This window comes from Thunnus maccoyii, chromosome 18 (assembly GCF_910596095.1).
Source record: "Thunnus maccoyii chromosome 18, fThuMac1.1, whole genome shotgun sequence".
In the NCBI taxonomy this organism is placed as follows: Eukaryota; Metazoa; Chordata; class Actinopteri; order Scombriformes; family Scombridae; genus Thunnus; species Thunnus maccoyii.
The window spans coordinates 6,635,084-6,662,231 of record NC_056550.1 but is presented as its reverse complement, the minus strand read 5'-3'; the positions used below and the strand labels follow the sequence as shown (position 1 = coordinate 6,662,231).

At 42.8% G+C, this 27,148-nt stretch overlaps 1 protein-coding gene across 2 annotated transcripts in view; it reads right to left on the bottom strand.

Moving 5' to 3' along the window:
- LOC121883403 (myosin-9-like) overlaps nt 1–26,579 on the bottom strand; it is a 32,142-nt gene extending 5,563 nt beyond the window's left edge. Inside the window, exons 1-29 of one of the 2 annotated variants that reach the window (XM_042391643.1) lie at nt 26,319–26,579; nt 14,178–14,509; nt 12,332–12,488; nt 11,078–11,105; nt 10,815–10,908; nt 10,018–10,038; nt 8,307–8,399; nt 8,141–8,204; nt 7,834–7,932; nt 7,534–7,677; nt 7,326–7,421; nt 6,866–7,137; nt 6,587–6,760; nt 6,207–6,380; nt 5,922–6,036; nt 4,224–4,411; nt 3,998–4,119; nt 3,833–3,902; nt 3,566–3,726; nt 3,217–3,325; nt 2,945–3,076; nt 2,492–2,698; nt 2,217–2,354; nt 1,907–2,030; nt 1,616–1,787; nt 1,183–1,395; nt 886–1,030; nt 567–773; nt 303–407 (exon numbers count right to left, since the gene is read on the bottom strand). In XM_042391643.1, the coding sequence (XP_042247577.1) occupies nt 303–407; nt 567–773; nt 886–1,030; nt 1,183–1,395; nt 1,616–1,787; nt 1,907–2,030; nt 2,217–2,354; nt 2,492–2,698; nt 2,945–3,076; nt 3,217–3,325; nt 3,566–3,726; nt 3,833–3,902; nt 3,998–4,119; nt 4,224–4,411; nt 5,922–6,036; nt 6,207–6,380; nt 6,587–6,760; nt 6,866–7,137; nt 7,326–7,421; nt 7,534–7,677; nt 7,834–7,932; nt 8,141–8,204; nt 8,307–8,399; nt 10,018–10,038; nt 10,815–10,908; nt 11,078–11,105; nt 12,332–12,488; nt 14,178–14,504 (3,951 nt within the window). In that variant the 5' untranslated portion in view covers nt 14,505–14,509; nt 26,319–26,579. The remainder of the gene's footprint in view (nt 1–302; nt 408–566; nt 774–885; nt 1,031–1,182; nt 1,396–1,615; nt 1,788–1,906; nt 2,031–2,216; nt 2,355–2,491; nt 2,699–2,944; nt 3,077–3,216; nt 3,326–3,565; nt 3,727–3,832; nt 3,903–3,997; nt 4,120–4,223; nt 4,412–5,921; nt 6,037–6,206; nt 6,381–6,586; nt 6,761–6,865; nt 7,138–7,325; nt 7,422–7,533; nt 7,678–7,833; nt 7,933–8,140; nt 8,205–8,306; nt 8,400–10,017; nt 10,039–10,814; nt 10,909–11,077; nt 11,106–12,331; nt 12,489–14,177; nt 14,510–26,318) is intronic. The other variant, XM_042391644.1, reaches the window with a different exon arrangement.
- Between the last annotated feature and the right edge of the window lie 569 nt (nt 26,580–27,148).

Here is a 27,148-nt window from a genome sequence, read left to right as displayed (position 1 = left end):
ATATAAATTTTTTAAAGATTAAACCTAATAATTCAGCAAAACTCAAATTAGATGAGATTTAAGTGCACTAAAAGAAAAGGGCTGTAACCTACAATATAACAATAAATGTTAGATAAAGAGCTGCGGGCGAGGGTTTAATCATTAATATCTCAAGTCAAATGGATATGGTCTGTGTGTCTCTTTTCCCTCTCCTGAAGGGAGGGAAAGTTTTATTTAGTTTTAGACCACAGCAGTGTCATTTCTGAACATATAGGAGGGTATAAAGTATGAAGTATGTATGTGTTTGCTCTGTGGCAGCGTACCTGAACATCCTGCAGCTGGGACTCCACAGCAGAGCAGTCTTTGGCTGCCTTGATGGACTTGCCCTCCACCTCACTCAGGACACCACTGACATTATCCAATTCAGCCTGTGGACAAGAAAGGACCAACAAGTGAACCACTGAATAGAAAAGACTAATCATCTACTAAGTTTTCAGTTTGTATGGACCTGTGCATTTACAATGTGTGGAATAATCAGTCAGTTAAGGCTTATACTTATCATTTAGCAATGTTAGCACATAAAGTACCTGCACTTTGGAGAGTTTCTCAGCCAGCTCCACCCTCTGGCGCTCACTCTCTGAATGTTTGAGCTGCAGCTCCTGGACCTGGGCCTCAGCCTTCTTCCTGCGATGCTCTGAGTCTCCTTTACCCTGCATCAGCGACTGCAGCTCAATGGTGAGCTCGTTCCTCTCAGACTCCAGAGCCTGCTTGGCCTTCTCCATTGACACTTTGTTCTGCAGGGAGGGACAAGCAAAAAAATGAGGGGGAAAAAAGTCAAACAAAGAAAGAAATTAAGGCGAATAGAAGGCTAACAAAAAAAACAAGCAAAAAAAAGATTTAAATTACCCTCTTAGCCTGCTCCAGCTGCTCATTCAGCTCGTCGAAGGCCTGACCGTGTTTCTGTCTCATCTCACCCAGCTGCTGTTCGTGGATTTTGGCTTCTTCGTCCAGAGTCTTTTTAAGATGTGCCACCTCTGTCTCACGTTTGCTCCTGAGCAGGGAGACGAGAGTTTAATTTACTTGTGTCAAGATGTAAAATGGCCTCAAATGGGAAACAGATTTATTAGTAATGCCACATAACATGATGGGCAGAAGTTTGTACAGTTCCAGCTATCAGAGTTATCCCTGTACAAACATGTCTACCTGAGTTCTTGCTGAGCAGCAGTGGAATCCAGAGTGTCCTCCAGCTCAGTCTTGAGGGCCTCAAGCTCCTCTCCCAGGTCCCGACGGTGTTTCTCTGCCTTGGTACGGGCCTGCCTCTCCAGCTCCAAATCCTCCTGGAGTTCAGAGAGCTGAGCCTCCATCTCACGGATCTTTTTCTGGGCCAGGTTCTTCTGCGCTGCCTCCTCCTCAATCCTTCAGGGAGGAGTAGGTCAGAAAAAAATAAGTAATGGAGCAGAAGCTGGGGGAATCGCCATCAAACTACCATCCATCCATTATCCATTTCATTAAAATAATCTACAATACCACTACTGACTGATAACTGAGTATAGGACAACAAGTTCAAACACATACCCTTAAACTGTTTTAACCTCCAAATTACAACAAAACAATGAGTTGTAGAGTCCATACAGACCTGGCCAGAGCAGCCTGGAGCTCTTCCTCCTTCTTGGCTAGTTGGGCACGGAGCTCAGCAATCTGGGCCTGCAGCTCAGCAATCTGGTCGTGTATCTCAGTGAAGTCGCCCTCCAGCTTGCGCCGGTTCTTCTCCAGTTCCTGGCGCCCCTTCTCCTCCCTGCGCAGTCGGTCTGACAGAAAAGAAAAAGAACAAATATGAGATGAGAACGTTAAAATCTGTGTAACAACTTCTCCTGTTAAAACCAGTGGGATCTATAGTGGCCATCATGTCCCCATTATGTAATCCTACCTTCCAGGTCGGTGATCATGGCCTCGTGTTTCGTCTTGAGTTTCTGCAGGCTCTTGGATTTCTCCTCCTCCTCAGCCAGGTTGGTTGTGAACTCAGAGATCCTCTCCTCCAACAGCTTCTTCTCCTGTATTCACAAATATGGTAAATGATAAGTATCCCCACAGGTGACACACACTTTTGTTATTTTCACAGAAAATTTGAAGAAGATTCAAATCAAGCACAGAAGTAGTCACTAAGTCTGTAAAAAAGTGTAGCGTGTCACAATGCCCAGAAGCTGGAAAACCATAGTTATCGTTCTTTTCATTCTAACCTTGTTGAGTTTGCTGTTCTGGTCATCTAGAACCATGACATCGTCTTCAATCTTCTTCATCTTGGCTTCCAGGGTGACCTTCTCCAGCTGCAGCTTCTGTCTGGCTGCCTCCTCCTCATCCAGCTGCTGTTCCAAGTCCTATTTCCAGAAAAATGACAGCAGGGTTGGCAAGGCTGACAAACAGTAACTATCCTATGAAGTGCTCACAGTGTCTACTTAATTAGTGGGTGTATAGAAAGATTCATGTGTGTTTCGTTCTCACTCTCCCTACTTACTCCAATGTTTTGCTGCATCTTCTTTTTCTCTGCTGTCAGATGAGAGGCACGCTCTTCCTCCTCCTCCACACGGGCCTCCAGGTCGTGGAGGATCTCCTCCAGCTCCTGCTTCCTGGCAGCCAGACGGGCTCTCATCTCTTCAGCCTCAGCACACAGTTCTGTTTCTGCCTGAAGCTGCTCCTGCAGGGCCATCTTCTCAGCACTCAGCTGCAAGCAGAGCAAAATTATCAATATGGTATGGTGTTGAATACCTGACTCAGATGTAGAACATAGGTCAGAAGCGAAAAAGGATGACTTTAATGTTGTGCATAAGTTAGTTTAAGTCAAGAAAAGCATCTTCATTCAACATCTATCATTGAGTACAGCGTTTAGTCTAAACTCTACATTTCATATCAATTCCTGATATGGGACAGAAAACGAAATTAACCAAGAACGTGGTTTCTTAAAGTTTACCTGCTGCTGTTTCTCCTCCATCTCCTGGAGCTGCCGCTCAGCATACAGATGTTTCTCCTTCACCTTACTCAGCTCCTCATCCTTGGCCTGCATCTCCTCCTCCTGCCTGCTGACTTGCAGCAGGGGCTTCACCTAAGGACATAATGGTGACAAAAGAGGGGGGGTTAGAAAACACAAAAGGGATGAATGTGCAAAGAGGGGATAAGCTTGTGAAAAATACATTAGCAAAGATGTTGGAGAAGATGTTATAGGAGGAGAAGACTGAGGTTCACCTTGGTGAAGAGCCTCCACCACTGCCAGTTCCTGAGTTTAAGATAGGCAGCACAGTTCCTCTGGATCACCTTCATGGCAGTCAGCTGCTGCTGTCTCTTGGCGAAAGCCCTATGGAGCAATATCAAATAAAAAGATTAATATGTGTTTCACAACAGACACAGTTTATAACAAATTTTCATTATATATTATCTATCAATACACAATTATTATTAATTAATTATGTTGATATTTTTGCTCAGCTGGATGTAGAAGGATAATGTTGTCAAAATGTTGTCACTCAAATTATGCTCCAAATGATTTTGTCAGTAGCTACTGAACAGGATCGCAATAATGCTCGTCTCTTCCTACCTGCGGGCCACGTAGCCACGGCACCATGCCTGGAAACTGATGATGATGTCTGTGATCTTCATGTCCCTCTCCTCCTCCAGGTGAGCCAGGACTCCTGCTCTGAAGAAAACTTTACTCTGGCCAATCCGGTACAGGTTGGGATCCAGCTCCAGGCTTTTGATCTGACAGGACAGGAAACGTGCTGATCAATCCCACTGAACAGTGATGCATTTGGCTTTTCTAGGATTTGATATTGTGGAGCTTAGCCAGAATGTTGTACAGCCTTACCATGAGCACACAGGCCTGCTTTCCATCCATGAAGCCTTTGGGGATGGCATTGGGAGTGAGGATTTCATATCTGGAGAGGGGAAGATGATAGGATTTTGTATTTTCTAACACATACCTGCCTGACAGCAAGCAGCAATGGGAACAATGTGCTCATCGTTCTGTTACCTCTGTCTGAACTCCTGGAAGACGATGCGGTTGGGGAAGCCCTGTCTGCAGATACGGATTCCCTCCAGCACACCATTACACCTCAGCTGGTCCAGAACCAGGTGGGGGTCCAGTTTACCAGCCTGGAGGAGGAGAAAAGAGAAGGGAGGAATATTTGCGGATCAGCAAACAGATACAGCACCAACTCAATTCAGTGGTGTCATGAATGCCAGTATTTCTCTGATACCTTTTTCTCGTGGTTGGGGATGATGCAGCGGACAAAGTTGGGGTTTGTGTTCCTCAGAGTGGCCATAAGCTTGGACAGCTGCTCCTTGTACAGCTGACCCACTGTGCGGAACATGCCCTTGCGGGTCTTAAAAGCACCGGGCATCTCTGACATGCCAGACACCTTATCCAGACCCACAATGCGGTCCACTGAAAGAGGGAACAATAGAGAGAAATATAGAGAGGAGAGACTTGTTGTAAGAAGTCAGTGGGTTTCATTTAATGATTTGAATATTTAACCAGGCAAACTCAAACCAAATGCATGACCGCTGTCTCTCCACTTCCTCTTGGTAAACATACACCAGGAGAGAATAGAGGCAGTAATGTTCAAAAAACCAGAACTAGTGAGACAACACACAAACATTGAGTGAATGCGGAGGGAAACCAATGAGGAGGAGATGACGGAGGGGATTCACAAAAAGCCAGTGAAGCGTGGGGAGATGACAGTCACACTATAATGAAAAAAAAAAGATAGTGCTGTGAGTGGACTTAAACTGTTAACACTGCCAGTTTGTATTTCTGAGTGAAAATTATGTGTGGTGGTTCACTTAAATGTGTGTGTGTGTGTCGGAAAGGTGACAAACTTTGAGGGTTGCAGTGGGAATGTATTTTTGTGATGACAAAAAAAAAAAAAAAAAAAAAAAAAAAAAAAAAATTTCAAATCAAACCAAGCCCATGCAGTATATACCCATCGCTGCAGTACCCATGACCAACACCAGGAGTCCCAAACAACACTATTACACAAGGGGAGAAAAGGAGAGTTCAATGACAGAGCTTCAAGTCCACCAGAAGATACGTTACTGCACACAAAAGCAGCTCACAAAATTTTACTGACATCTTTTGAAAGGAAGCTTAAAACCCAAACACAGCTTTGATCATTTAGGAGAAATGGATGGAAGCACCACGGACGGCAAAAAGGATTTAGGTGGAAATAAGCATGTTTAAACGTGACAAAGAGGCGGAGTAAAAGGGAAAGACTCAAGAAATGAAAAAGAAACCTTGTCACCTGAGTCTGAGTGTAGAATAGGAAAACGCTGATAAAAATAGGCTCTCTGACAATTCTGAACCTCTGAGACCCAGTAAAAGAAATTTGGAAAAGAACGACAGACAAAATGGGGCCGTACAGAGGAAGAAATGGATGGGATTTGAAAAAAGGTAAAAACAAAGGTCAACACACCAGACAATAAAAAGAGAAAGAAAGCACTATGAAATGTAAAAACAGGAACAGGAAACCAACGTTAAACTATTCCCATATTAAGCACCACCCCAAGTGAAACAGTAGCTCCTTTTACACAGCCTGTTCAAAGCGGGAATGTTGTGCCGTTATTCTACCTCGCTGTTGTGTATAAAAAGGCATGAACACAGAATGGGGGGGGGTATTGTTGTTCCGCCATTAAGTTGACAGAAGAGGTAGTTACATTGCCAGATTGACGTCTGTGTAAGAAGGTAGAGCTGGCATGACGGGATTACACACACTAAACACAGACACTGCTGTGTTACATGTCACGCCTCTGATTCTGGAACGCTTGCATGCTATCTAAAAATCACACACAGGGGCAGCATTATGCCGGCTTTGTTTGGCAAATTTGCAGGATCTCTGTATAAAAGGGGCTAGTGATTCTTGGGTTACCACAACAAACTTTCATTTGCCTGAACTCACCGTCCTTCCACAGCTCAGAGACAAACTTGTCAGTGGACTGGTTGAGCAGTGTAGCAACGTTGTCATTCAAGGGGTCCATGTTCTTCATCAGCCACTCATCTGCTTTGTAGTCCACCTGAGGAGTAACAGGCAGAAATTGTTGTCTAGATGTCTTTACGACTTTTTTAGACTCATATCTTTGGAAAACTGCAAGTTCAACTGTAAAATAGGTCAAAATGTATGTAAATAATCATTAATGAGAAGGCAGTACGTGACGATGCAGCGTCATGAATTCCGTATGTTTACCTTGCCGGCGTAATGGATAATACAGAAGTCTGCCTCATCCTTCAGTTTCTTGGGCTTAAAGAACTTGGGGTGTGTGCCCTGCTCCTGGAGCACCTTCTCCACAAAGCTCTTGTCTGTGGCCTTGGGGAACCAGCACTCCTCATCCAGCAGAGCGAGGATACCAGGGGGGCTGGCCTGGACACAGTAGGGAGAGGGCAGGTCTTAATGCATGAAATAGAAAGACTCTGAAGTGCTGAACACATTGGAATAACAAATATGTACAAAAACCTTAAAGTCAAACAAATAATTGTGAAAAATACGTTTGCATACATAATATCAATTAATGCCTGGTCAAATAAAGAAATGAAAGCTTGACAGGTGAGTAAAGTTTGCGGACTCACAGGTTTCTCAATAAGATCAATGCAGGGCTGCAGGTCGAGACCGAAGTCGATGAAGCTCCACTCGATGCCCTCCCTCTGGTACTCCTCCTGCTCCAGGATGAACATGGTGTGGTTGAAGAGCTGCTGCAACTTCTCGTTGGTGTAGTTGATACACAGCTGCTCAAAGGAGTTCAACTGGAGGGACACATGAGACAAAAGGTTAGGAACACTGTTGATCTAAAGCACAAGTGTAGGATGCATACAGGGAGGCAAGTCATTTAGAGTGTACCACTTGTTTACCTCAAAGATCTCAAAGCCAGCGATATCTAGGATGCCGATGAAGGAGGCTCCCTGTCTCTTGGTCTTGTCCAGGGCTTTGTTGATCCTCATGACCAGCCAGCGGAACATCCTCTCATATGTGGCCTTGGCCAGGGCCTCCACAGCAAACTCTGCTTGCTCCTGGGTCTGGGCCTTCTGGACATAGTCTCTGCCCACCTTGATCCGGGGTGACAGGATGGCCCTGGTGAAGTCTGTGACATTCATGCCCATGAGGTGGCACACCTTCTGAGCAGCTGTTGAAGAGAAAACGGGGGGAAGAAAGGAGAGCAGAGGGGGAAAACAGGGATGATGGGAGTTAAGAGGAAAAAGAGAAGAAAAATGAAACTTCAGGATTATCAACTTCTTGTAAACATTCTGTAAGGTTCTAGCACTGCCAGCTATTTCAGACCCATGATCCATAGAGAGTTAAGGTCGGACTTACCCGTGTTGTCGGGCATGGAGGCCTGGTCTGTGTGGCGCTCCTTCTTGAAGTTCATGTTCCCAAGCTGCAGCACAGAGGCCACCACCTTCAGCATGCCTGCACAAGAGAACAAACATGGTAACTGTTTTATGTTGCACTAACAATATGTAAGTAAACACAGGCAAAGTCCCAATTAAAGAACAGAAGAATAATTTGCTCTCTGCCTAACCTATCTGCTCATCCTCTGGGATGCTCATGATCCTCATGGCCTCCAAGGTCTCTGTAAACAGGTCCTTGTCCTGTTGTCCAGGAATTGTGACATTCCCGTTGGAAAGGAAACGGTAGTTGTTGTAATTTTCAAGGAGAAGGTCAGCTGAAAGAGAATGATGGTCAGAGTGAGAAAACAGCCAAAGGGCAGGTAAAAATCTTTACAGGAATGTAACTTTTCAGAAGGAAACAATCACCACTACTGTGAAAATCCTTAAGGAATTCTTATATCTAATAGAGCGTCATATAATATGATGCTTACCACGCAATTTATCTCCAGCCCCTGTGAGCAAGTAGTAGAAGATATGAAAGGTCCTTTCATCCTTGGCCTGACGGATGGCACGGGATTTCTCCAACAAGTCTAGTGGTCAGTCAGTTAAGGACAAGTTTTCTGATACTAGGCACGACAAAGCTCTGCAAACCAATTTTTATGTTGTAGTGAGACACTTTCAAATTCTTGCAGTTATCCTAAATGCTTGGACTAATTGATCTTGCATTGAAAACAAGATCAAGTAATACAATGTCTTCGATTCAAAAGAGAAGCAGTGACCACACAGTATCAAGGATACAAGTTTCAATATTGGCACCGACAATGTAACCATTGACATCAAAGTTGATCCTGATGAATTTTCCCTTGAGGAGGAGAAAAAAAAAAAAAGGTGTTTTGAACAGTTCAGTTGGACAACAGGCAGTTTGTAAGAAGTCTTAAAAACAAGACGTGGCACTAAGTCTTACAAATCGGGAGGAGTTGTCATTTTTGACTGTCTTTGCATTTCCAAAGGCCTCAAGGATGGGGTTAGCCTGCAGCAGCTGCTTCTCCAGCTCCCCCTGATGGACATGAGGAGAACAGCAAAGCAAAATATAAAGAACACTTTTTTCCATTTTTCCATTTGCCCGTCATTAAACACTACCTTTGGTTTTGTGTGAATTGCACTGTTGAATTGTTGCGTTGAGTAATTCACTGCGGTGTATTGTGGAAACTTTATATAATAATCTAGATTATGATCTAGAAATTACTAGAATGTTTCTTCATTGTGAGAAACTAATTAGTTTGGTTCATGTTGACATGGTGGTATGTGATAACTTACACAACATGTACTTACGTCCAAGGAGAAGGGACAACATTGTACAAAACATTTTTTTAAAAAGAGAGAAAAAAGTAGGGATACCATATACACACACACACACACACACACCAGAAATACACACAAACACACACATTGCACCCAAGCATTTTCCCCCACACATAATGTCATGTTAGTGCCCAAATCTGCAAACACCCAGAGACCCTGTGAGCCTCATCAGTAACCCATCACCCGATACCCAGAGCAGAACAATTCAGAGAGAACAAGCAAACTGCACCCCCTTCCAGCTTCAGCATAATTTGTCACCTGGTTACATTAAATATATACTATCTTACAATGAAGTCTCTGCATCTACTCCACACCAGGCAAAAGCATAAACTTGCATGTTTTTACCCAGCATTTTTCCAAAAACTGGTTTTCTAGGCATATGTGCTTTTTAGAAAGGCCTTTCTGTTGCAGCAGATCTCCACAGATGCATAACTTCACACTCCCATTTGGCTGATGATCGTTCATATCCATCCAGGAAAAATATGGAATTGCATCAGCTAAAATTTAAAAGCTACCATTCTACTGATTCATAGGTAAAGACCATATTACATGTTGAGATACATGAAGGTGTAAGAATTCATAGCAATGGCCTTCTGCTGTGTATAAAAGTATTGAAAGAGACATATTTGGCAGTGAACCTGAGCGTAATTTATGAAGTTTTCCTGAGTGATTCTGAAAGATCACAGACTGAAGGCCGTGGATTATTAAATTCTTCACAAGCCATACAGCAAATCTGATTCTGTTTCTTCATCATGTCACTTTGTATAAACCTTTGATACCTTTGACATTTCGGCTCCGTGAGACAGCAGTGTGTCTGTCCAGAGCTTCTCATATAATCAGCAGGAATTGAGCAGGATGTTGGCAACAGATCTCATATGAACACACGCTTCTCAAGCAAAATTTCTTATGCACAAAGATAGAAGGACACTTAAATTTTGGATTGAGATGCACGAACAGAGTAACAGAGCAACAGAAATTATGAAAAATTCAACCAGACTATCAGCTCTTGACACACGGTCTAAAAAGCGCTGTATTTTTTCAGCGAAGACCCCTCCCCTCTTATCCTACTATTGTCTGGCTGAATTTTTCACAGGAACACATACGGTTGCCACTGATCTGCAAACAAACTTCCTCTTGACTTCCTATTGGCTAGCAAAACACGTCACCTCTGCCCCTGAATACAAAGCGACCACAAAAGTGCGCTCCAGTGAGAGGAGGATGGAGAATGAGGGGTGAGGGCGGGGTTGGAGGAAGAGGGTGATGATAGAAGCAGGTGGGGAGGAAGAGCGAATGGAGGGAGAGAGTTAACTCACATGTGACAGGATCGAGCTGTTCTGTTGATGGGAAAAGAGAAATACAACAACCTCAAAAAAAAGGATGATAGATACTGATGTGTTTTTTTTTTTTTTTTATTGAACCCCACTGGGTCACTTTGAGCAGCATCTATCATACCGCTGGCAGTTCAGATAACAGTGGTGCAAGTTTTCCGGTGAAGTCTGATGTAATGCTCGACTCTTGGTGGTCGACTGAGTTTTATTTTTTGATGCGGTTAAATCAGCAAAACCGAATACATGACAGATGAAGTAAGGCCTCTGGTCTATATAACATGTCAGTGCCAGGAGTTTTTCAGTTCAGCCTTTAAATCTGCACCATTGTTTTTCTGAACCTCCAGGGCTATTATCTTGATTGCCCATTTTTCCTTTGATGGCAGTTCTTTTTCTGTGGCAGCTACTGCAGAAAATAAACTGTTTGAATACAACAATGTAATGATGGATTAACAGTCATTTAATGTTAAGTGCCAGTAGCACTGGTGAACACTTACACACACACACACACACACACACAGATACACATCATAGTAACAATGAAAAAGTTGGTTGGTGAAGTGAGCAGAGGACGAGGAAAATGTTGGTCCTGTGACTGAAGGACTGAAGGAATTAGGGCTTGTGTCTCCCTTGAAAATGAATCAAATAAAAAAGAAAGAGGAGTGGAGTGAAGTGAGAGATGAGAGAGTAAGATGAAAGATAAAAAAGGCACAACTGGGTGATGTAAAAGAGTAATGGGAGGAAGGTTTGAAGGATGAACAGGGTAGATGAGAAGCAGGACTGACCTGATCTTTCTTGGTCTTGTGAGAGGAGGCCACGTGAGCCAGATACTGGATGACCTTTTTGGTGTTCTCTGTCTTACCAGCACCAGACTCTCCTCTATATGAGACAAACAGAGAACAATAGAGAGTCAAAAACTAAACAGGGAGTAGAGGTACAGAAATAGACTGAGAAAAGTATGTTCTAAAACACAAAATGTTGATTAAAAAAAGTTAATATAACAGAAGGATTGCTTCTTTAATGTGTGTATGTGATGTGTGTAACTCACGTGCAAAGAATGGACTGGTCTTCACGATCTGCAGAAAAGAAGTACAAATATTGATCATTCAAACTTTGCAAAAACAACAATGCTGCATATTCCAAGCGAGCATATGTTATCGCCACAGCGCATACAGTTCATCTGTACAACAGGAAGTACATTGGCCACAGACAGGAAATCAATATCTGGCTTCCTGTAACTGTAGGAGGTGCTGCTGGGTTTCAAACTTACTGGCTAATTACCCGTTGTGGTCTGAACTCTTTCCTGGAGCCAAAAATGGAGAAAAAGAGCACTAGTGGGAAGGGGAGTAGTTTGGGTGGTACGCATGACAGATGACAGAGCTCAGCACATCAGGGAAACAGGCCTAAAATGGGGATGTGCTGCCAAACTAAGACAATACATACAGGAGGTGCACTAAAGAATCACACTACAAAACAATAGCCCTGCAGGAAATACCAATTAGGTGCTTGTAATGTTCAGGTTTTTGTCACAACTGTTGATTCAACTCACTGGTGCATCAGTCACAAAACACTGCATAATTACAAAATGCGGTAAGAGTAAGAGGGAGGGAAAAAAAAAAAGGAAAAAAGTAAGATGACATACAGTATGCCAAACACAGGAAATGTGCATTAGCAAAGGAAGAGGAGCACATGACAGGATATTTGTTTAACATAATGGCTGTAAACTATTGTCTTCAAAATCTGTCTCCAGAGCAAGAAATATGAGCTTAACAAAATTAATATCTATTGCAGATTTACTTTTTTCCATCCCCTGTACATTCTCCCGCACAAGGCCTCTTATTAAATACAACCCTTCTTAGCTAGAATTTAGAGTCTGGTATTTGCTGAGGCCAGTGGAGCCAGTAAATCATATGAAATACTCTGCTAGTATCAACTCCAATACTCTGCAGCTCCCTTGTCTTGTATTTGAAGGTTCAAACTCAATATAGAGGATACTCTCATACACCTCAGTTCATTTTTAAGAGGGTATTGATGCAAATAAGCTGCCATTATTACAGTATGTATGCATAAAACTTTGTTTCCTAGGAGCCTTGCAGGTATAGCCCTGTGTGTCACCACTCAAAACAATGCAATATTAAAAGACATTCATATTACAAGCTTGAGAAAAAGTTTGAATCAAAAGGAAAAAAAAAAACATCTTGTAGGCCAACAGCCTTCAAACATCACTATAATATTTTCTTCAATAAAGCCTTTATTGTTCTTGTGCAAGTTTTGCAATGCCAGCGCTGCGACAGTGACTTACCTTGCATCATGCTTCTGTAAGATGTGTCAGTGATGGCATAGATATGGGGCGGCATTTCATGCCTCTTCTTGCCCTTGTACATGTCGACAATCTCCTCTGAGTAGATTGGCAGGTTCTTGTAAGGGTTTATGACGACACAGAAGAGGCCAGAGTATGTCTGCAGAACAGATAGAGGTGGTGGTTAAAAAAAAAAGCTGCACTTGAACATGGCATAAGACCTGGAGGGTGAAGGTACCAGTGAAAGAGGGTGTTTGAGTTAAATGGGATAGATGAAATGATTTTAAGCCAAACCCTAGAAACTGGACATGTACCACAATGGAGATTTATATAATAGTGTGCAGTGCAGGATCAAGATCATGGATTGGGTTATTTCATATGCTGCTGTACAAGTTTCTCCATTTGCTGAGCCTACCCATCCCCCTTTAACACCAAGCTAAAAGTTTCTCATGAACTCTGATTTGGTCCTCTCCTACGTTATGCAATCTCAACCCCACCCTGCTACAAGTTAAAACCGATGAGCGATGTACGACTACAGTTACTTAACAGGCTAGCCAAGTGCTATCTCAGTTGTATATTGTAAATTGTCTTTTCTGCTTCGAGGCCAAAAGTAAATCCCTCCTTCATTCCTTCCTATAAACTCCAGTAAATCTTTTCTTTCTTCCACATTCAGATTGTGTATCTAGACTCCTAACATAACTTCAGATTTCTTTTTTTTTTTTTCTAAAACTTGCTGGATTCTTGTGCTGCCCTTCCAACATTTCTGCACCAGGCATATTCCCCTCTGCTGTGTACCCGCTCTCCCCTGAGAGATGGTTAATCTAATGACTACAAAGCGTAGAGGCACTCCAGCCAACCGTAGCCTGGATCTCTGGAGGGAGTGAGGAAGGGGTGTGTTGATATGACCTCGGTCACACCACACAGTCAGGGAGACCAAATCACTCCCAGCATGGGACATGGGGATAAATGGCATTAATTATGGGGGAAGTAATAGCAGTTACAACATCATTTACATTCCAAGTCCATTTGAAAAAAAAAAAATGGACTGTGAAACCCCTCCCTCCTTCCCCAGCTATGTCTTCACATCTCATACCCCACACTGCATTGTTCCCTGCAGCTTCCTGTTTACAAGATAACTCCAAACACAGAGAGGGGGAGAGGGAGAGGGAGAGGGAGAGGGAGAGAGAGAGAGAGAGAGAGAGAGAGAGAGAGAGAGAGAGAGAGAGAGAGAGAGAGAGAGAGAGAGAGAGGGAGCTAACAAGATATTAGAGAGAATAAAAAAAAAAGAGAGAGGCAGAGTTAGGGGGTGAAGGAAAAGAGTGCTTGCATACCATTCATACAATAACATATTGCACTCTTTGTTTGCTGTGACAATTTGCACACAATGGGTTGTCTAAAACAATGGGGCCTAATGGAGGTAATTAGGAGGTTGGACAGAGAGATAAATTGGTTTGGAGACAGGCCATGGTAGATCATTTTCTATAAGCCAGTGGGATTACATAAGAATTTAAAGGAAATGCTTTAGACCAACCCAAAACATTACCCGGACAATGGTAACGTAATAGCAGGAACATAACGCTAGGGATGTGAAATATAACATGTAGCTGCATTTTATTCTAAAACTCAAGATAGGCATTAAAAATGTTAATGAAGACTGCAAAGAATCGTCTTGGAAAAATACACTAGCGCTGGAACCAGAAGTGGGACAGAAACTAAAATTAGCCTCATGCATCACTGCTGCATTGCATTTCAGCAAACATGAGGTACAATCCAATGAAGAGAAGAGGTACAATGTATGAATCAATGCTTTGTTCAAGGCCTTTTGTGTTTAAGACAGCTCCATACTCACATAAATGAGACCAGAGTAGTATCTCTCCTTCAGGTTGTGCAGCACGGAGGCTTCGTTCAAGCAGGTGAGCTCGGCCATGTCCTCCACCTTGCTGAACTTGGGCGGGTTCATCTTCTGGATGTCATCCTTGTTCACCCTGATCTTCTTACCAGAGTCTGCCAGCTCCACCACGCACTCATCGCCGCGCTCCTCCTTCACAGAGCCGGCTTCGAAGCCCAGGCGCTCCGAGGGCACCCATACCAGCTTCTTGGTGGCCCAGTCAGCCTGTGCCAGCGGGTTGTTGACCAGATTGCGGTCCACATACAGGAACTTGTCTGCGTCTGACATGGTGGCTGTTTCAGAGAGAGAAAGAAAGAATGTTTGTGGTCAGTGCTACAAAATTAAGACTATCATTGACAGAGGTCAGAAACTCTGACATCAAACCATTCGTTATGTTTGTTGCTTTAATATATATGTAGGGCATATTTGCTTATTGCTACACTTCTTCAATAATATCCAGCAGAAAAAAGGCAGAGTAGTTGTGTAAGAAAAGGTTGAGTTTACAGCACTAGACCTTTGCTATTCTTCCATCTTCACATGCTATCTGAGGAATGCAAAGGTCACCACTGATGTGATGTGCAACAGGAAATGTCTGCTCGAGTTAGGTTGGGTCGACATAAAGCACAACCATGTCAAACAAGGCTTCATGTTGCTCCCTGCTCAACTGCTGTGGATACTTAATCAAATTTCCAGCTGCTGGACCATCTGGGTGACAGAGGAGAAACATTTGCCCAGGATCACAGGGACTCATGTCCATCTCACAGCAGAGGTGCCTCCAGCTTGGCTGAGTGCTCCAACACACACACACAATCACACACACACACACACACACACACACACACACACACACACACACACACACACACACACACACACACACACACACACACACACACACACACACACACACACACGTCTGTCTGCTGGTTCGGAAGCCTGTGAAGGAGCATGTCTTTATTAATGTTTCTACTGGGTTGGTCAGGGCGCCTGTTCAGAGAGGGGAGGGGAGTTCAGTGGGTGATCTTGGAGAGATAACATATACCTCTGCAGGAATGGCATGGCCCTTATCAAGTAAATAGTATCAGGAACCAAAACTGGTTACTAAATCAGGAATCAAAAGTCTCTTTCTGCTTCAAAGAACTGTGAAGATCAAAGATAAGAGATGAAGGATTAAAAAGAGGAAAGCTTCATTTGAGTCACTATGTCTTGCAGACAACACCCAAAGTCATCTTGTTCCTTTACAGTTTCTGGTATTCAAGTAATGATTCTTGGTTATTTTTCTTATTTAGTACATAAGAATTAGTAAATGAAGAATTGTTTGTCTTGTTCATTGTTTCTCTGTAGCCTAGTATCTCTTTGTGTTGCTCTTTTTTAGTCTAGTTGGGATATCAGGTGCTGTGTTTGTTTTAAAGTTAAAAACACTTGAATATATTCCTATCCTGAGTCCTATTATTGATACTAACAACAACCAATGACTCTGAATGAATGCTGTTAATAGCTGTGGCAGTATGTGGACCGTGAGCTGTGGCAGTCTTGAGGCTTGTGTTTAACCAGTAAGAGACGTTATGTACAGTGATCTCCACCCATCAGTAAATGCTACATCTTGAGCAGTGACTTTTTAGGTGCAGGAACAGCTGGGGCTAGGTTATTGCAGTCACCATGCAGGTAAAACTCTTTATTTCCCAACAGGTTTCTGCAGTGGAAAAGGGTCACTGGTGAAGCAGACTTGCTGAGCGCTTTAAAAGACAGAACTTATGTAACAACTGCACAGATTCTGCGCTTTGAGGAGGACTGTCCTCAAACAATTTGTTTCTTAATATTGGGTTGATAAGCAGATCAGATTGAAGAGGAGGGTAATTGTCAAACTAGATTAAACGTCCTGATATTGAACACTACATGCTGAATTTTGGTATACATCTTGAGCCAGCATAAGTGCTCCACAAGCTGCTTTAATACACCTGAAAACTCATAAATAACATGTTGTCAGGGAGTACTGCGGTTCAACCCACATAGAAAGTGACTAGACAAGTATTACCAGTATTGAGGGAGAGGAAGGCCGTGTGAGAAGCCCAACTAGAGCGAGTGCAGAGAGACTCTGGGCAATTAACTGAACATGGTGTGCTTTCACTGACACCGTTGCCCCAGACTTTACCATCTCAATTATCATTTAAGCACAGCGGGAGCGTGACACCTTTCTCCCACCACTGCCAGGGTCGTTATAGCCTTTCTCAATGTCCCCAGAGCAGTGCCATGTTTGCATATGCAAACACTTAGAAAATCACAGCAGAGGTCGGGTTCAGCCCGTTCTTATATTCATCATGACTAAAATAATCCATGGGAGTAATTTCGCATTGCAATGTGGTCCAGTGGGATGGGACACTGGTGCCTGATTCTCATGCTCAGCATTTTTAAAAATTGCTTGGAAACAACAGTGCAGTGTAGTCGATGCAAGAATAATACTTTTATTAATGAACATTTCTAAGCATTTCTAAGAAAGTTGACTGGGAAAAAAAAACACCTGTCTGCATAGCTCACACATTGTCTCTCCAAAATAACAGTGACTTTTATTTTAGTTACCATCATCGTAGTAATGGGTACTGGTAATAAATATTGCAAAGTTACATCAACTAGGGCAATGCTCTTGTCAAAATAGAAACTACACATTCCACAACTGTATTGAGAAGAGGTGACAGACCCTTGAGAGTCTTTCGAAAGAGAGGTCGCTGAATTTAATGGGGTTGCGTCTGTTCCAGCACATTAACCCTGATCTGTGAGAAAGAAAGCAGAGGCAGAGCCATTCTTCTCATGACCCCTGCCGCTCTCCATCCTCCATCAACACTGTCAGGCTGCGCTACAGCTGACGTCCATCACTGCTCACCCCCCCCCTCTAAACTCATCTCTAGTCTACAGACCCCATCCTGTAACAGAGCAGGGCAAATTAGTCCTCCTATACCTCTCAGCTGGCTCCACTCGCCCTCCTCTGCCTTCAGTCACACTCCTCTCCCTCTCCAGGATCCTAACTGCCCCCGCCCCCCCCCACCTCCCCTCCCTCCCTCCCTCCCTCTCCTGTTTATCCAGTCTTTTCAGGGTCACATTCCTCCCATACTCACTCTTTATCAGAGGAGAGACGGCAAGCAAAGGAATTCCACAAATTTTTTGTCCTCTGTCCCATTATGTCCCCCCTTACATCTTTCTCAGACCTATTCTCTGGCTTTCCTTCCTGTTTTTGCCTTCCCCTTATTCCCATCACGTCAGAAGGTCATGTGTGCCTTCAGGGGTTTCATCACTCAGAAGAGATCAGCATCACCTCGCACTGAAAGCACACACCCATCCCATTGCTGCATGGATCGAACAGACCTGAGAGCTCTCAGTCCATGTGTGTGTTTGACTATGTTCCCATGCTCCTTTAGAGTCCATTTCGCCTTTACTTTTTCCAGTATATTTGGATCAGTTGGCCCCATGCAGGGTTGAATATGAGCCATGGCTGATTATAATCCCTGTTGCTTTGTTGTTTGCCAAAAACAAGATGTGAAATAGAACAGACTGAACACACCCACAGGCTCTGGTGTTGCTTTAGCTTGCTATGTTTTAACATCATGCTTCGAGTGCAGGGAGGCCACCATGAAAACAGCATCTCAAATACTTTTAACAAATACAGACACCATCTGTTCACTGTTCAAATGATTTAAGCATCTATTGCTTAAAGGAAGCAACCTTAATAAATCGTGAACCAAAGTTCATTCACTGCAGGGAGTTTTATGTTTCACTACAGAAACAGCTAAACTATATATTTCTGCAAGCTGCTGACATTATTTGTTAAGGAGAAAAAAAGACAAGTCCAGTCTGTTGATGTCTGCCACACATGCTTGACACAGATAACGGTGACACACTTCAAGCTACCTCTCCAGAGAGTGGCATGAGGACTAAAATTACTCAGCTATTCTAGTTTGACAAGCGCTGCTCTATATTGAAAGTAGAGAGAAGAAGATGGATAAAAAACTCCCATCGGACAAATTTAGGACCTAGGCCTTTCCTTGTGGAGCCTGACATGGATGATGACTTGACATTGAGATAAAACGGTGTGCAATAAAATTAATCACGCCCACCCAACACTTCAAGTTCATGGCTCGGGTTCCCACTGCCTCCCTGCCAGGTTCTCCATAATCCTGTAACAATCAAGGTTTTCCCTGATTCCTTGTCACTTTGCGAACACTGCTCAGCTGTGAAAGCATTCACCATCTATTCTGTTGAGACCCATTCATGATGAGATTAGCTGGTCGAGTTAATCATAACAAGGATTACCAATTAACTGAATACATGACAGTAGGTAGGACACTGTCATCCCAAAACTAAACCTTGCCAAAAATCTCTGAACTTTATGGAGCCTGACTGAAATACCATTAAGGGATTATATTTTAAAAATGCCCAAATGAAAACAGAGTTGGAAGTATCCAGTCAAAGCAGCTGCCTACATGAAAGAGGAAAAGGAACCATAAAATAAATAACAAGAGGAAGAGAGCGGAGGCCGGTTTTAGAAACTAGCCTCATCACAGAGACCAGAATGTGGTTACACAAGGAGGAAGTAATGCAGGACTTTGAGAGCGAGGTGGAGGAGGATCGAGGAGAGGAGAGGAAGAGGGAAGCGCTACGGAGCGTCCTTTTCCGTCACTGTTGTCCTGTTTAGAAATCAGGTCAACCCTGGTCTTTCTAAGTCTGAGTCCGTCCGTCCGTCCATCAGACTCCCTCTCATTCCTTTCCACCACACTGACTCTCCCTGAGTTACTGTAAAAACCCAAGAATGACGACTTTTACCACAGCATGACCATGTACAGTCAAATTTGTGCATCTCCCCTCTTGGCCCGGCTTAAGGGAGCCCATAAACTAGCTGTGCTGTGTTGACTGCCCCATTGACAGGAATATTAATAGCATGACAGCACAGTCAATAACACTCTACTGCATCCCATCACAACATCCCAGCTGGCTTAACCTGAGCCAGTCCTCAGCTGTCCTCCTCATGCTGTGGATATTGTTTTGTACTGTTGTCACTGCTTTCTGTTTATGTTCCCCCTTTCAAACAAATACTGCTGTCCCTCTTTTGTCTTGGCTGTACCACTTTCATCCCCCTCACTGTCCAATGATCTACCGACTGGTGGTTTGCTCTCTCATGCAACAGAGAGTGGGTGCCAGACAAAGACTGGAAGGGTACTGAGTCAGTCAAAATTCATTATGGGCTCACACATCAGCGCGCGCTCTCTCTCTCTCTCTCTCTCTCTCCCCTTCGCTCTCCTTCCCTGAAAGTGGGAAGGGTGTGGCAAGGAGAAGAGAGGGGAGGAAAAGAGGAAATGACAAACTGAGAAAACTATTTTGCCATTTGTGGAACTTGTTGTGGAGTCTTTCAAGGAGGAGGGAAGGTGGCGTTTTCTTGAGCGCACGCTGAGCGGCTCCGAAGACTGAGAAGTAAATTAAGCCCTTGCTGGAAAATAACCGCACTGCATGACAGATCTGCATCACTTTCCACATTACTTTTCACATTCCTGCCCCGACCAAGATCCAATTTCACTTTGAACTGTAAGCTGGCCAATGCCATCCACCATTTACAACTAGAGGCCCATTCAAGGTCTTACTAAAGCTCTCAGTACTTCACCTACACCAGTGGTTCCCAACTTTTTTTTGTCTCATGTACCCCAACAGCCCTCTCAGATGTGCCCCTTCTTTGAAACGACCCGTCATGTTCCAAATATGTTAAGTCTGAACTGATTTAATTGGATTTTATTTAATTATTGATGATAAATGGACAGATAACAGGGTTACATTTTTTAAATATAATTAAACAGTCAAAACCACCACTTGGGTTGAATCTTCTCTCACTCCGTTTATTACTTTAAGCTCACTATTCAACTATTTATCCGTTACTTTTAACTAATCAACTGTTTCTTCACTACTTTTAGCCACCTATTTCAGCCATATATCCATTACCGCTCGCTTGCTAACTAGTTTTCACACACTCCTCCCTAATTTACTTTCTGCATACCGTCGGTTGCACACTTAAGTTAAATGACAGGGAAGACAGATAATTATAAAGAGGGTGTTGGTGAGATAAGCACATCATTTTCAGGGTCATAGAACAAATTCCATGTCTACCATTCAAACAGCTATCTGATTAAACCACTGAGTGCACAATTGACTGGTTCTTTGACAAAACAGAACAGATACTGCACAGTACCAGTTTGCCCTTTTACTAAAGCACTCCTGACAGTATTGACCCATTCAATAAATAGACAGAGGGTTACGTAAGCCTTTTAACAGACACTGAAAGAATGCAGAGGGGAGTTAAGATACACATTTCTGTTTGTCAGCAATAATTTTGTCAGCAATATTTTTTTTTTTTTCAGAGGAATGCTGCACTGGCACAGCTCGGTCGTTCATTTCTGACAGACCCAGTGAAGACAATCTGCTTTCAGTATTTCACCTCTAAACCTATATCTCCTTCACCCTTCTGGATTATTTTATGGCTCTTTTTAGCCTTATCACATGTTATCTCTATCTGGGATACTCCCTTTGAGTCAGTAAAGAAAGCAAACTCAGATGATGAACAGACAATATAAGTCTATCTCATCAAATGATGCACTCACAGACCTCAGGACCACATGCTAGTTTGACAACCTTGGTATCAGATGTGCAGTGTGATTTAGATTGACATGGGAATATATTGTCTAATGGGTGCCAGAAGGTAGACGCAGCATGTTTCAAAGTTCAGTGACTGTGGTGAATGTGTTGCACAATCTCTGAGGTATCACTCACTTCACACAGTAACACGCCAGGTGTGCAGCTCCCACACCTACACACACCAAATCATGGACAGACTCCATTTTCTGACACAGTAACACAACTGTGCTTGACCGCAGTCACCACCAATTAGATCTCTTGCTTCTGTAAAAATGTTTTACTTCACTTGGTATCACCTGTATTTACAGTAACGAGCCAAATGCGAGGCAACAGTAGTGTGTTAAGAATATCCCTAAAATGTTTGACAACTACAGTAAACTTACTCTTCTCTACAAGGGAGTTATGTTGGCAAGTAGACAGCCAGGTGCTGACTGTGACCTAATCTTAAACGAACAGGAACTTGGGATCATTAAACTGGCACGCCGGAGAAGACTACTGACTGTAGGTCACTCTGATGGAGCACTACCTCATCTTTATTACCACAAAGCAGACAGCAGTATTATCTACTGGGCCACAAGTTATCATTAAAAGAGGCATGGTCAAGGTCCATCCTTGGGATCACAAGTCTGAATAACTCCTTTCTGTATGTGGTTGAAGTCAGAGCACAGCCATTTCCTGGTATTGTTCAGTTCTATTGTACCCTTACAGGTGCGTGCTGTGAGGGAGGGAGGGAGGGAGGGGGAGGTAGGGGGAGTCCGGGAAGGGAAAATGAAGGAGAACACAGACAGGCAACAGGGGGCACTGAGAAAGGTCTGATGAAGAGGCTGAGACAACAAGGAAATGTAAGAAATAAACAGCAGTAAAAGGAAATGGGAAACCAACAGCAGACACTGGTGCAAATTTATCCTCCAGCCAAGCCAGTTCAAGCATTCTGACTGAGGCAACTTAATTATGCTGTTCATGTCAACCCCAAGAAATATTTTTGGGCAGAACATAAATAGACAAAACATTCAAGAAAAAGTAGCTGTTTGAGAGACCTGAATTAAAAGACCAACATTAGTGAAATATGGCACAATGTAAAGAGTGCACACACTTCACGGTGAGTGTCCAAGTCTGTTTGATACCGTCTCCATTACCAGTCTGACAACAGACATTATGTCTACCTCTGGATAAACAAGTGAATTTCACCCAGTGTTGACTATAAGCAGCACAATAACTACATACCGAGGAGTGGCATGATCAGCTCTGCCATGGTTAATGGAGAATCTCAGCCGTCTCCGCTCAGACTGGAATGTTTTGCCTGCATGAATGAATCTCAGCTGACTGGGGCTTGTAGAAAACTAGGATATGCATGACATTTCCCTACCCTATCAATCATCAACAACAAGTATTACTAGTATTAAGTATTAAAAGAAAATGCACAAGCAATGTACTGAGAAAAGAACATTGGCACCATCCCATCTGACAGCCTCCTTTTCAGCTCTTTTCATTGTTTGGGACAAGCTGGTAGATATGTGGACATATTGTACATTATAGACTGATTTGGCTCAGACTAGGGTTGAAACTAACGATAATTCTTATTGCCTACTGCTAGTTAGTTTTTTTTCGATAAACTGTCAAAAATAGGGAAATACGCCCATCACAGTTTAACAAATAGCTTTTATCATAAGAACAGTCCAAAACCCTAAAATATATATTTACTATCACAAATATTAACATTTAAGAAGCTGGAGCCAGTGAATTTTTGACATATTTGCTTCATGAATGACAAACGATGAATTCATGACCAGAGTAGTTGTAGATTCATTTGCTCTCTATTGACTAATCTATCAATCCATTAATTGTTTCAGCTCTAGCTCAAGCTTTAGCTTAGAGCACTTTTTGTGAGCTTTTCCAGCCTGTGTTATCATGTGTCTCTTCTGTCAGCCTCGTACAGACAATCAGAGGTGAAGATATAATTGGACCGGTGAATGCAGTTAAGAGGTCACATACACACAAACAAACAAAAGATGAGAAATACCTCACATATTTTAAAACCTCTTTGAAACTTCATAGCGGAAGACAACTGTGGTTTGCAGTGTGCCAAACTGTGTCACGCTGCCCTCCTCACATTGTGCTAACATTTACAACAAAAGCAAAGGGCCTGAAGGCAATCTGCCTCAGACAGGATGACTGCCCTTCAATGAAATCTAAACATCCACAGGCATGTTCACTCAGACTGTATCATTTTGAGAAGATTGAACAGCCAGCTCCTTGTTTCAGATTTTAAGATGTCTGTGTTTAATTTTGTCTAGCCTACAGTAAATCTCCCAGGGGGCCTCAAGTATGGACACTGCTGACACACAACTGATGGAATGTAACGCTCTCCGTGGGGGGCTCCATAACTGCACCAAAACTGGCAATGAGTGAGAATCACTGGCCTCTAGAGAAGGCATTGCGCAATACATGAGCTGAATTTAATTCATGACTCAAATGCAATAACAGGATATGACATACTACCTGTCACCCAACGTGCCCCTTTAAGGATAAGTATTTACCGATATGTCTTCCTCAAGCAGTAAATGACTAGCACTGCTTTATGTAGGTGTGTCGTCTGAGACACAGAAAAACTTCATAAAGAAATGCTTACAGGCTACATACGACTACACACATATGTTTGTTTATTCATCTACTGTAATGACTATTTCACCATGAACCACTATGTGGATGCCTGAGTATCCAAAAGTTATTAATGTGGTATGTTCACACTGTGGTTTAATTGCATGTTGGCAAGCGTCAGCTGGATAGAAGTTTATGGCTCTGATTACAAGTGAAAGCAAAAAAGGTGCTGCTCTCACTCCCCGTGAGACCGCTAACACTTTGTACAATGAGAAGCAGGTTTGGTAGAGGAATACCAGAGTTGTTAGCGCTTTGATGCACAGTCTGACGTGAGGTTGAGTTCATGAGTAATTTTTTGCAAATAGTGAGCCACGCAGCGCCTTTCTGACTTAAAATCCGAAGGGTGTGCAAGCATACCAGAGTCTGTTTGCTTCCCAAAGTGCAAATACAATGATGTCCCATCTGAGAGAGCAAACACAAATTGTACTGACATAGCATAACACTTGTGTTGTAGGTGTACAATAAAATGGCAGAGGCAGGCCGGAAGAGAATGTGAAACCTCAGATCTGAGACAAGTCTGAGATTATAAGAACCTTGCTAAGATTGGTCTGCATGAATAAAAAAAAATGGAGTTTGGTGCTGTAACATGTGCTTTTGTATGAGCCTGAATGAATAAAAATGAAATGCCTGTGATCACTTATGTCCTGACTGTTGCTGGGTAATATGGAAAGAAATGACAATAATCTGAAGACAAAGTTATCTGATGTTTTTTACTGATTCACATTCTGCGCTCCAAACACTTTTACACTTTATCTGACACTCAAAGATTTTTTCTTAATAATATGTTTGAACTAATATTTCCATATTACATTTGTACATTTACTGCATGTCTCCTCCTCTGATGAAAATCAACAGTCTAAGATTAGAAGGTTTTGTAGGTTTTACAGATTGTAAAGTTTGCTGGGGAAAATTTGTGATTTATTACATTGGGCTATGAAATATAATTGATTTAACTTGGCTTTATATTGATATAAAATCTCTTAAACCATGGAAAACTCTTGTGTTGCCTGGTTTATGTTTGTCACAGCAGACTGCACGGTAATTAGAAGACAAACCTGGTCATTTTCAGATGACATAATTGTGTATTTCAGTAATTATTCTGAGTAAAATCTGGCTAATTGATAAAAAAAACCCAAATTGTGTATGACAATACTCATTTAGTTCTGTTAAATGCGTTCTCCAGTTTCATTTATCAGACCAGGAACTCCACATGAATAATCTTCAAAGTCTCCAAATTCTGTTCTGAATTTGACACAACTGTAGTTTCACACTACACACCCAAACATCATCTGGAAATGTCTTTTATGAAGAATGCAACTAGGGCTGGGCGATATGGACAAAATCAAATATCAAAAACATTTTTAACCAAATAACTCAATATCAATATTGCAACGATATTGCAGGGATGACTGCTTTCACAAAATATTTAAACAATGAGATATTTGATAAATAATCATCAGTAATGTGTTTATAATGACTAAGTGAGTAAAGAAATACTAGAGCAGCTAGAACAGTCTGTTAAGTTCAGATAATGACATCACTTTACTGTAATGCAGCTTTTAAAACCAGGAAGAGACAACCCTTATGCCATATCCTGATATCCAATATCAAAGATGATATTTAGTCTCACATCATGATATCAACAGAATATCGATATATGGCCCAACCCTAAAGTGCAACTCTCAAGTCCTGTATTATGTTATGTGTGAATGTTCTAAATATTTTATGTGACTCTGGTATTCTACGCTGCAATTTTCAACAGGCCTCTCTTGTAATAGAGATCATGTATGTCAAGAGGCATCCTGGTTGAATAAAAGTTGAATAAATAAAAAGAAATGATGCAATGTTTTGAAAAATCACATATAACAATGACTGATTAACAAATAGATATACTGAACATGCAAAAATAACCATATCACTTCAACTCATGATTTCGTCCAATCTAATGAGCCATCTACATAAAATGGGAAGGAAACACATGGTGAGGATAATCAGTTTTCACCTCTTGTGAACTAAATCACAGCCAAATGTGTTCCTCTTTTTGTCAGAGCCTCTTGAAGGTTGCCCTGTAGGCTGGCATCGAAACTATAGGGACAGAAAGACAAAGTCCACAGACATGCAGATGTCATGCTTCACTGAGGGTAAGCTGATCAGCGGCGGAAAAGCGCAGCGCCGTTTTTTTTTTTTTTCTTTTTTCTTTTTTCTTCAGTCCACCGGTGAACCAAGTGACGTCATGCCGCCAGCAAGCAGACATATTACCGACCACACACACACACAGCGTCCGTTTCTGGCCGCTGCACACCAAAAACTTTAACCACAAACTGACTCATACACTTCCCGCTGTGTCCATGTAGTCTCAATTCAACTTTTCTTCAATTTGCTTCCCCGGTTGGTCTCAAAAACTCTTCACCGGCCTTTTTCTGCGACTCATTCAAGCGAATCACTTCCTGCTCTGCCGTTATGGCTTCAGCTTCTCGCCAGCTGCCACAATGCTGCTGCTGCTGATGTAGTTTTGTCGAGCTTTAGAGCTCACATGTCGCACACAGGTGCGTGTTTAAAAGCTTGAATAACAACTTATATGTACTGTGGTGCTGCAAAGTTGAAGAAACCCCGGTTTAAATTAGTTCCGGAGGTCGGGTTGCTGAAGTTGCAACGATGAAGTAGCAACCCGTGCTTCCTGGTTCGGCGCACTTGCTGAGCAGATTGAATGAGTTATATGAAAGAGTACACAGAGGGAAAGAGAGAGCATGGCAGGCAGAAATAAGTTGAGAGTATTACCTGCTTTTTGGGTGCAGGACGCCTTTCAGAGGATGGCTAACAACAACCAGGTGGCTCAGTCAGCGTCGCCGTGAGTCAAACTTCTTTTCCAGTCGACAGCAGCTTCTCAGAGAGTTCAGGCTAAACTACAGTGCTCGCTACCTCCCTCTCTTTCTCTGCTTCAGTCACTCTTTCTATCTTTTTTTTTTCTTTCTCCCCCTCTTCCTTCTGCCCTCCCTCTTCCACTGGCTGCTCACTGGTTCGCTTAATTTCCCTCAGTACGTAGCCAGCCGGGGTGCGGTCCTGGACGAGGCGGGTACCGTCCCGCTTGTACCGCCCCTCTGAACCAATGACTGCCGTGTCTTCTATAATTCTCCCACTTTGGGCCAATCATGTTCTGCTGAAGGCGTACCCGGGTGGAGGGGTGACAGCCACTGGGCAGGGCAACAGGAGCAGAAAAAAATGAACTTGAAAGAGCTTAGAGGAGGGAGGGGGGTACAGATAAAGCTGTGTTTAATGAGAGAGGTATGTGCATACTAAGGATTTTTATGACCATATAAGTACCAGTCACTCTCAGGATGGACTGCATCATCCAGGTTTTCCCTCATGTGTCAACAGGGTCTAGTCTGACTTCTGCTTTGAAAATAAGAGGCAGTGATGGCTCCAACTATTTGATACAGGGCCGCCCCTGACTATGTTGCTGTCCTAGGCGAGATTTTAGATTGAGGCCGCAAAAAATTTAGGTCAGAGCCCCCAAAAAAGTGATAAATATGAATTCACACTGAAACAAATTGCCACAATGGCACCTCCAGGCCAGACAAAGTCCTCCAAGGTCCTCCAGACAAAAATTC